This window comes from Haematobia irritans, chromosome 1 (genome assembly GCF_050003625.1).
Source record: "Haematobia irritans isolate KBUSLIRL chromosome 1, ASM5000362v1, whole genome shotgun sequence".
Taxonomy (NCBI): domain Eukaryota; kingdom Metazoa; phylum Arthropoda; class Insecta; order Diptera; family Muscidae; genus Haematobia; species Haematobia irritans.
Window position 1 is genome coordinate 264,538,988 of NC_134397.1, and position 11,368 is coordinate 264,550,355.

Consider the following 11,368-nt stretch of genomic DNA (forward strand, 5'->3'; position numbering starts at 1 on the left):
TTTCCTATTGATTTTTGTAATGTCTCATTTCTGCCGCACAATGGCCATCAAATTCTCCTGATGTCAATCCGTTGGACTTGGGGCATTTTGGAGATTAATGTTGTCCCTAAAAATACTAAAGTGCCGATTATCTAAAGACGGCGCTTCGGTGGAAATGGGACACAATTCGGCATAATCTTTGAGCACATAATAGACTACCATCATTTTTGGACAATTTTAAATTTCGTGACAAAAAAAATCGAAAAATTTATACATCACTATATTCTGGTCTAGAATGGGAATTACTCGTGCTGCCACAAGCTAACGATGACATCGAGGGCATCGATTTCATGGGTGAGGATAAATTCGAAGAACATGAGTGATTTATCATCGATGCAGGATGATGAGTTCCTGCCACGGAGCTTGATGTTATTTCTTGACTAATCGTTGTGGTCGCTGTTATCGTTGATGTTACGGCCGCCGCTATTCTTGGTACGGGACGTAAAATATTTTGTCATTTTACAGGCAGCGGTATAATGGGCGCTGGGACCACTGGTCTTGTAGCATTGAAATTTCCCGATGCAACATTACTTAAATTTCTCAAATGATTTGCTTGGACATATTGAAAGGCTGATGAACGTTCTAATTGTTGGGATAAATAGAATTCTCCTAGGGTATAGAATCGTCTATGATCGAATGGAGTTCCAAAAGGGAATGTACCAAATCGTGCTGAAGGATAGGGTCGCGGTTGTAACATGGGAGGATAAAGAGGATTTGTAGGAATTCGGTTGGGTCCATGGAGGGGCGTATTCATGTGGGTTACACCATTTGTTGCATGTAGAGGACCATGATTGTTGGGGGAATTTTTGAAAATATCCAAGGATTTTAGATTTTCCAACATTTGATGTGAGGCTTGATGTTTCTTCAAATAGGCTTGCCTAGGAAAGTAAATATGGATTTTAATGAATTATTTTGTCTTGTCATAGTTTAAAATTCAAATCTACCTTCGGAATGTCTTTCCACATTGATTACAAGGATATATTCCATCTGTTCCGTCATCAGGAATATTTTTATCCGGCGAATGTCTATGGGATACAGATAGCCTCTGTTCAGAATGTTGCCTTTTCTTAGCCTGACTATTGGCCAGGAGCTCTGATTTGGGTTTATGCCAACGACGATGTGACGCTAAATTGGCTGGACAATTGAAAACCTGGAAAATAAAAGAGATGTCTGTAAATGTTTGGATAATAAATAAAGGTAAAACTCTGAAATATATGTCTGTCCACCCGTTTATATATCCACCTGCCTATTGCCGTGTTGAAATTCGACAAAAGTACAGGTCGTAATTAGAGAACCAATTCGTGCCTAAATTGAATGTCGTGAACGACGCTCAATGTTCCCATGAGATTCACGGGATTAAGATCATCAATCTCATGAATATAATAACGCCTCCGTAGTGCAGTGGTTAGTATGCCCCCAGTTTCGATCAAACGCCAAAAAGTTTTTCACCGCAATGTGAAACGCCGTTAGGACTCCGCTATAAAAGGAGGTCCCTTGTCATTGAGTTAAACATGGAATCGGGCAGCCCTCAGTGATAAGATAAAAATTCACCACTGTGGTATCACAATGGACTGAATTGTCTAAGTGAGCCTGAATTATCGAGCTGCCAACATACCTACCCTCGACCATTAACCCTTTCACTACCGAAGTAAAAGTAGCCATTGAAAATTATTTTTTTTTTTTTCAAAACTAGTTTATTCTAGTGTTAAATAGTACAAAACGACAATTTTTTGGTGTGTACTTACGTTAGTGTGTGTGTAGTAAGATGTCCACCTGAGTGGACATTGGTAGTCAACGGAGTCAATTCACTTGTAATTAATTTTATTAATGTAATTAATTTTATTTAATATGTATCTTTCTACTAAGTTTAAAAATAATGTTTTCTTTCTTATTTTTAGTAGGTTTATAGTACGAAATTAAACGCTAAATAAGAAAAATATTCACGTTTTCATTTTATGCTATTAAATTAACTATATTAATTTCATTATTCCTATTCAAAAGATAATGTTATTCATTTTTCTATTCATTTCGAAATCATAAAAAAATTGTTTTTCTACCACTAGATATATCTTATTTATGTAGTATATACATGTATTAGAATGTAGAGTTATTTCATACACACAAAAAAATTTTTTTCTGATTCAATCACGAAATTAATTGATCCAATTAATTTTTTAATTGAAATGTCTTCAATCACAGAAATGATAGTATCAATTAAAAAATTAATTGACAGTCAATTAAAAAATTAATTGATCCAATTAAATATTTAATTGATACTATTAATTTGTGTGATTGATTTTTATTTCAATTAACAAATTTGTTGACTCAATTAAATTTTTAATTGAAAATTTTTTAAAACTCAATTAAAATTTTAATTGGAAAATTTTTCGTGAAATTTTTTTCTGTGTATGATAGGTGCAAAAACATGGATTTCGAAATTTTGGGTATCTCTCCCAAAAAATCTGTCCACCGTGCTTTCAAGGGTAATGCATAGACAATAGATTTTACATAGATGAGCCATGGGTGTCAAACTATGTTTGACAGTTCGGAAGATTAAGAATAAACGAAAAAATAAGAGCACGCTTACATTCTCTTTCGTTTCCTTTTTTGTAGTTTCCAATTTTACACAAAATTAGAACGTTTATGATGCACCAGTGGATTTATAAATAAATTAATATATTAAAAGTTCATATTTGAGCAAAGAATTGTGACCAAAACCGCAAAAATACAAAATTTAATTTTGAGCAGCATTTCTGTTTATGAACAACACAAAAGCAAATGCCGGAAAATGAATGTTTGGAACTGACTCTTAACGAAAAAATCAAAACGAAATGTCAAAAAATTAATTTTTGGAACTGACACATTTTTTTAAAGAGAATAGTGGATCATCTATGTAAAATCTATTGTCTATGGGGTAATGTGCAGTAGACCTTCTCAAAGTCGTGCCCATTACTCTTATAAGATTTGTTGGAGTATGTTAACGGTATTCTTTTATTTTTACACTACAAATATTATATAAAATGTTTTTTGTTTTGCGACCTTGAAACTGAGATTTTTGAGTGCTTGATGCTTACTTCCTTAAATTGGGTCGAATTCTATGAAATCTCAAACTCTTCGAAATAGTTTTACAATACATATGGAATTTGAAGTACCCTATATAAACTCTGTTTTACAATAAATTCGAATTTTGCCATTTCATGTTACATATTTTTGTCTAATACTATTTAAATGGCTGTATGAACTTTGCAACCTTTGACTACCGATGTCCACTATAGAGGACATGACTTAATCGACTTACCCTGCATATACCGTACACCCAATTTTCAATTTTTTATGTCCTTTTTGTTAAATAACACTTCCTATCATACAGAAAAAATCAACAATTGTATACTATAAATAGGTCACCATAACTGCTCAAGGGCAATATCAGAAATTAAAAAAATAGGGTTTTCACGTTTTTCATAGAAAAACGGTTAGGTTAGGTTAGGTTATGTGGCAGCCCGATGTATCAGGCTCACTTAGACTATTCAGTCCATTGTGATACCACAGTGGTGAACTTCTCTCTTATCACTGAGTGCTGCCCGATTCCATGTTAAGCTCAATGACAAGGGACCTCCTTTTTATAGCCGAGTCCGAACGGCGTTCCACATTCCAGTGAAACCACTTAGAGAAGCTTTGAAACCCTCAGAAATGTCACCAGCATTACTGAGGTGGGATAATCCATAGAAAAAAACTTGCATAAAATTGACGAAACACATATTCGAGTATATAAAACTGGCAAGGTAATATTAGAAGGACCCCCTTAACATACTCCAACAAAAATTTTAAATAAAACGTACAAGGATAACGAATAATCAACGCTCAAAGTCATGTCCTTCCAGGTGGACATCAGTAGTGAAAGGGTTAAAGAGGAAGATTACTGACATCGCAAATTTCAACGACAAGAAGGATATTATCATCGCTGCACACCAACAGACAAAACTTTCCAGTTACGGTCATATCGATTGATCGTGTTGTTACAATCCCATACAGATCGTCCCAGATGACATACACGTATTAGTCATGAATTAGGACCATCCGACACACCTAACGGCATCCCGCATAAGCTCACCAGACGTCGTCGCGGTTTGTTCTGATCTCGTTAACAATATGGAATGTATGTGTCACAACAAATTCTAACCACAGCACCCTTGAATTTACAGGGAAACATCTGATCCCAAGAGAAATATATAAGTCATGTCCCATGATGGAGTACCCTCTCTCCTTTTTCAAAATTTACGTGGCAAGGGCTCATCTATCATCGCCAGATGTCCACAAGATAACCAATGATATCCCACGCCAAATAAAGTTGTAAAGGAGAATTAGATGAAGATCAACGATTACCTCGAGGAATTTAAGGAGATCTTTGTCGACTCGAACCTACAACGTTCTGCCCCTCAAAAGACTTACGAGTAGGGGAATATACAGGGCTATTCCAAAATGCTTTAAGTGTAATGCAGCGGTGGGTGTGCGATTTCAACACCGTGATAAAGAGAAGTGTAAATTGTATGTCATGCCTCCTCAAAGTGGGATCCAAACCCGGTTCGGTTTTAGAAGTGGCAAACAATCAATCATATGATCGGCAACAACAGTGATAAAGGAATAAGGGTGGCATTGGATGCAGCATTATTAGCGATGATAAGAGATGGCTGCCTAGGGGGGCCAAATTTCTAAACAGGTCCCGATAATTTCTGTACCGGACAATTCAAGATGTATGCCCTCAGTATTCACAACAGGTATGTTTTTGTGTTTACTCCTTATCAGACAGATATGACACATACTTCAACTCTAGATGCATCTAGTAGAGGAAGCTCGATACCTTCTTTCTTTAGATAAAATACGTACGAATTCCACAGGTTACAATGACAGCTCCAAAGCCTATAACTTGATGTGACCTATGGAGACCCAATGCCGAAGTTGAATCATCAAGACTCTTCAATTTGTCTTTTGACTCACTAATAATTTCGCTACTGAGGGCTAAACATCTTAACGGTGAATTATGTGGACCTATCTCCCTGCTCTTAGCAGTAGCTAAAGCACTTGAGGAAAGAGGTTTGCGCGTATGTGAAATTTCGAAGACGATGAGAAGTCGTTGCCTACAGGGACCTGAACGACGGTATCCCATTATTATCTTACATCTCTAGCTTTCTAAACAATTAGTTCTTTGGAGGAAGTTCTTTGTGTGGAGTGGAGGAAGTTCTTTGTGTATCCTGCTAGTCCGACAGATGTAACACTTACTTCACTTTGGACGCATCGAATAGACACTAGAAATATCAACCAGTTTCAATGTATTGTATTTTCCTTTTTTCTCACACAATAGCACAAGGTTTCTTGTAAGCGCGAGAATTAATAAAATCAATTATGGCGCTTTTATATGTTTCAATGGAATAGTAACTGAATGAAAAAGAAGATTTCTGAAATCACCGCTTTCTAGAACAAAGAGGAAATTTTCTTCGACACACTCATTTAATTGAACTCTCTCGGAGTTCGGACCCTGTTTTGTTGGATTTTGCTACGGGAGAACCCAATAACTTCAGCAACCTTCATATATTTACAGTAGGGAGACGCAACAGGAATAACACAATATCCCTTGCTAGCATTAAAATCGATTGGAACCAATTAAGTAACCTCAAGAAACTACGAGTGAACGAGAAAGATAATTGAAACCACGGATTTCAAAGACATCTTCATCTCCGCAACTCTTCAGTAGGAACGGTTTGGGCTATTAAGATCACAGACAGATCGTCTTAGATGACACTGACATAAGTGTCATAGATACAGACCATCCAACCCATCTAACGGCTTTCTCCCCAAACCTATTACTCACCCTACTACCCGGACGATACTATGGTTAGCTCCGACCTCGTGACCAGACAACATGGCATGTAGACATAAAAATGAATTCTGATCACACCAACATCGTAGGAGATATCATGGAAACCTGGTCCCCCTGATTGTTTTGATGTTTGGCGAACAGTATGGAATTCAGAGGAGTAACATCTTAGACCAGGAACATAAGACGCATAGGTGAAGATGGCTACTGTCATTTTTTAACTTCTATGTGGCAAGAGCTCCTTTACCACCGTCGGAACTCCCCTTGAGAATCTATTCGTACGACTGTTTTATTGCCAAGTCATGCAGATATATCACGGAAATTGAGGTGAATATTACCTCAACGCACTTAGGAACATATTTGTCGACAGGAATTCGAAACTTTCTACACCTCGGCAACAATTATAGTTAGAGGTGAACTTAGGAGTTCAGGGGAGCCACCGTGGTGCAATGGTTAGCATGCCAGCCTTGCATACACAAGGTCGTGGGCTCGATTCCTGCTTCGACCGAACACCAAAAGTTTTTCAGCGGTGGATTATCCCACCTCAGTAATGCTGGTGACATTTCTGAGGGTTACAAAGCTTCTCTAAGTGGTTTCAGTGCAGTGTGGAACGCCGTTCGGACTCAGCTATAAAAAGGAGGTCCCTTGTTTTTGAGCTTAACATAGAATCGGGCAGCACTCAGTGATAAGAGAGAAATTCACCAATGTGGTATCACAATGGACTGAATAGTCTAAGTGAGCCTGATACATCGGGCTGCCACCTAACCTAAACTAACTTAACCTAGGAGTTCAGGAGCGTAATATCCACATTTGTGTCTGGAACATTCCCACTTCTAAGAACCCCAACATTTTTTGCGTTACGTTTGATAGACTGTTTCGTTTTGGTAAAAACTTTGGTAGTAACTACAAGGTCCTTAAGGTAATTGGTTGTAGCATATATGACAAACTGGATTTAAATTAGAAAACCTTACTAGTTTTTCTTCGCAGTAGTATGCACAAATTTCACTCTATACATATACACTTTTTCCCAAAACACTAAACGACATTAAATAATTGAGACATTCTCGTACAATTTCTTTAACTTTCTTTGATTGGGATATTCCCCCATTCTCCCCTTCCACCTTACCTTTTCACACTCCGAGCATTTATACTCAATGTGGACAATGCGTGGACAGCGATGTTGGGCCAATTTGAAGGCATCATCGTACAATGTTCGACATAGCTGACACAAATATGCTCCAATCTTATTATCAATGCTGGCCAAAATCGCTTTGGCCTCTTCGGTAACTTCGACCACATTGAAAGCTGGATCAATGTCACCTTTGCGAACCACCAACTCTTCATCGTCACGTAGTTTGCGAATAATGGTGCCGGAGACAGGACTTATGGTTTCCTCATCCAAGGACATGTGTTTGCGTAGTTTCATGCGTTTACGTTCGGGCTTATGCATTTTGTACGAAGGAGGAGGTGGACGACTAGAATTCCCATTCCGATGGATAGTGGAATCATTTTGCGAGGAGCAAGGTTTGTGGGTTGGAGGTATCATAATTTCCTGAGATTCCTGTTCCTGGCCATATGGATTCCCGCTGACTTTTGCACAATTTGTCAAATCAATGTAGGTTTTCTCTTTGTGGGTATTTTCTTGGAAATCTTTATCGAATAATTTGGCCAAACCTTCAACGGCTCGATTGTGTAATTCTTCATTTTCATAGACCAATTTGTTTCGTGTCAACACTTGGTGGGATTTGGCCAAATCCTCATCCAAATCTAGTTTACTTTGTAAACGCAGCATGGTGATGGCTTTGCTGGACAAAGGATTAATGTCATCGTCATCGTTACTCAAAATATCCACATATTCCTCTTCATCCTCAGGGTCTGCGATTTCCTGCACAGAATGGATTTCCTTGGAGTCGTTTCGCTTATCTTCTAAGGAATTCGAAGGACCATAGAGGCTGGTGGTATGGTGACCAAGACGATGATGTGGCTCATTAGATTCCATGTCTTCTTCGTTGAGCTCTTGAGAACTGACAAGTGTTTCATTTTCTTCGTCCAGGTCAACAGCATCAATTTCCTCATCTTCGCCATCGTCGTCGTCACCATCATCATCTTCTTCTTCGCCTTCATTTACTTCTTCATCTTCCTCATTGTGTTCATCCTCATCTTCGGTAAGGACAATGGTCTCATCGTCCACATAAATTGTTGCCGTTCTATGAAGCTGACTCTGTGGCTGATGATGTTGCCTGTAGTATCCTTCCAGCATCATAACGCTTCGTTGACTTTTTGGTATTTCAGAAAAATGTTTGCTGTTATCCTCCTCTCTTGCCTTTACACCTGCGGCTGCATTGTTTTCCTCCATAAAGGTATGGTGTGGTGATTTTTCACCATGTCCTTCTTCTCCTCGTTGCTGAGTACTGGCATATGGAGTTAATTCTTCACGTTTTGTGTAGGTCATTATCGCCGTTGGGAAATTTTGATGGTCCGTTACCTTGGTTCCATTGTTGGAACTTCTAAGGACATTGTTTGCCATTGCCTCGTGTCCGCCGTTGTGTATGGTCGACGAAGTTCCCATGACATGCGGTCGCCACAAATAATGTTCGTCTGTCATAAATCTCGTCCTTTTCCTTGGTGGTGATGGTGTTGAGGGTGGGGTTATGGGCACAATATCTCCAACTCCAGCCCTTAGGGAGAGATCCAATGGGGAAAGTATTAAACTGTTGACAGTAGCTATGTGTTTCGGATGTTGCTGGTGGTGGTGATGTTGCTGTTGTTGGTAATGTTGGTGCAGTGGGGAATGTGGCACTATCGGTATCGGTTGCTGTATTGTTGGCAACAGTGGTGGTGGTGGTTGTATGCTCTCCTCTTGCTGCAATGCTGCTGGTCTTGCACTAAACTGAGGAAATGTCTCATTTATGGCTGGCAATACTCGACATTGTGTATAATTTTCGTGAAACATTTTCACTTCTTACTCTAAAAGAGAATGAAGAAGAATAATGAGGTTGTCGTTAATAAATTATTATAGAAAAGGCATTTTGTTAAAGTAATAAAAAACGACTGCAATTTCTGATCAAATAGATCAGATTCAGGCCGTGCATAGTGCACAATGAGATGATACCCGAATTTATTATTTATTATACTCTCCACCATAGGATGGGGGGTATATTAACTTTGTCATTCCGTTTGTAACACATGGAAATATTGCTCTAAGACCCCATAAAGTATATATATTCTGGATCGTGGTGAAATTCTGAGTCGATCTGAGCATTTCCGTCCGTCCGTCTGTTGAAATCACGCTAACTTCCGAACGAAACAAGCTATCGACTTGAAACTTGGCACAAGTAGTTGTTATTGATGTAGGTCGGATGGTATTGCAAATGGGCCATATCGGTCCACTTTTACGTGTAGTCCCCAAATTTGGCTTGCAGACCCTCTAAGAGAAGCAAATTTCATCCGATCCGGCTGAAATTTGGTACATGGTGTTAGTATATGGTCTCTAACAACCATGCAAAAATTGGTCCACATCGGTCCATAATTATATATAGCACCCATATAAACCGATCGCCCGATTTGGCTTTCGGAGCCTCTAAGAGAAGCAAATTTCATCCGATCCGGCTGAAATTTGGCACATTGAGTTAGTATATGGTTTTTAACAACCATGCAAAAATTGGTCCACATCGGTCCATAATTATATATAGCCCCCATATAAACGGACTCCCAAATTTGGCTTGCGGAGCTTCTAAGAGAAGAAAATTTCATCCGATCCGGCTGAAATTTGGTACATGGTGTTAGTATATGGTCTCTAACAACTATGCAAAAATTGGTCTATATGGGTCACTAATTATATATAGCCCCCATATAAACCGATCCCCCGATTTGGCTTGCGGAGCCTCTAAGAGAAGCAAATTTCATCCGATCCGGCTGAAATTTGGTGCATGGTGTTAGTATATGGTCTCTAACAACTATGCAAAAATTGGTCCACATCGGTCTATAATTATATATAGCCCCCATATAAACCGATCCCCCGATTTGGCTTTCGGAGCCTCTAAGAGAAGCAAATTTCATCCGATCCGGCTGAAATTTGGTACATGGTGTTAGTATACGGTCTCTAACAACTATGCAAAAATTGATCCACATCGGTCCATAATTATATATAGCGCCCATATAAACCGATCCCCAGATTTGGGTTGCGGAGCCTCAAAAAGAAGCAAATTTCATCCGATCCGCCTGAAATTTGGTACATGATATTGGGATATGGTTTCTAACAACCATGCAAAAATTGGTCCACATCGGTTCATAATTATATATAGCCCCATATAAACCGATCCCCAGATTTGGCTTGCGAAGTCACCAAGAGAAGCAAATTTCATCCAATCCGGTTGTAATTTGGAACATGGTGTTAGTATGATCTTCAACAACCGTGCCAGAATTGGTCCACATCGGTCCATAATTATATATAGCCCCCATATAAAACATTCTCCAGATTTGACCTCTGGAGCCTCTTGGAAGAGCAAAATTCATCCGATCCGGTTCAAATTAGGAACGTGGTGTTAGTATATGGTCGCTAACAACCATACCAAAATTGGTCCAATCACACAAAAATTGGTCCATATCGGTTCATAATCATGGTTGCCACTAGAGCCAAAAATAATCTACCAAAATTTTATTTCTATAGAAAATTTTGTCAAAATTTTATTTCTATAGAAAATTTTGTCAAAATTTTTTTCTAGAGAAAATTTTGTTCAAAATTTTATTCGGTTCATAATAAAATTTTCATCATTGTCAAAATTCTATTGCTATAGAAAATTTTGTCAAAATTTTATTTCTATAGAAAATTTTGTTCAAATTTTATTCGGTTCATAATCATGGTTGCCACTCGAGCCAAAAATAATCTACCAATATTTTATTTCTATAGAAAATTTTGTCAAAAGTTTATTTCTATAGAAAATTTTGTTAAAATTTTATTTCTGTAAAAAATTTTTTGTCAAAATTTTCTTTCTATAGAAAATTTTGTCAAAATTTTTATTTCTATAGAAAATTTTGTGAAAATTTTATTTCTATAGAAAATTTTGTTAAAATTTTATTTCTGTAGAAAATTTTGTCAAAATTTTATGTCTACTTTGTCAAACTGAATTATATACGTATTGGATCGATCTTTTTTGATTTAATATATACCACGTATGGACTTACATACAATTTAGAAGATGATAAGATACCTTGCCATAGGCAAGCGTTACCGCAACTTAAGTAATTCGATTGTGTTTAGATAGATGAAGTTGCTACGCAATCCATGATGGAGGGTACATAAGCTTCGGCCTGGCCGAACTTACGGCCGTATATACTTGTTTTTTACTAACATTGTGTTCCACCCTAGTCCATTAGCCGACTTAAATTTTGAGTCTATGGATTTTGTAGAAGTCTATCAAATTCTGTCCAGGTCGAGTGATTTTTAAATGTATGTAT

At 37.9% G+C, this 11,368-nt stretch overlaps 1 protein-coding gene across 1 annotated transcript; it reads right to left on the reverse strand.

Annotated features, from left to right (window-relative positions):
* Positions 1 to 353: 353 nt before the first annotated feature.
* nerfin-2 (nervous fingers 2) lies at positions 354 to 8,864 on the reverse strand. Its single transcript, XM_075307324.1, has 4 exons — positions 8,796 to 8,864; positions 7,038 to 8,654; positions 984 to 1,189; positions 354 to 917 (listed from the first exon to the last, which is right to left on the reverse strand). Exons 1-4 carry the CDS (start codon positions 8,862 to 8,864, stop codon positions 494 to 496), a joined length of 2,316 nt encoding a protein of 771 aa, XP_075163439.1. The 3' UTR covers positions 354 to 493.
* Between the last annotated feature and the right edge of the window lie 2,504 nt (positions 8,865 to 11,368).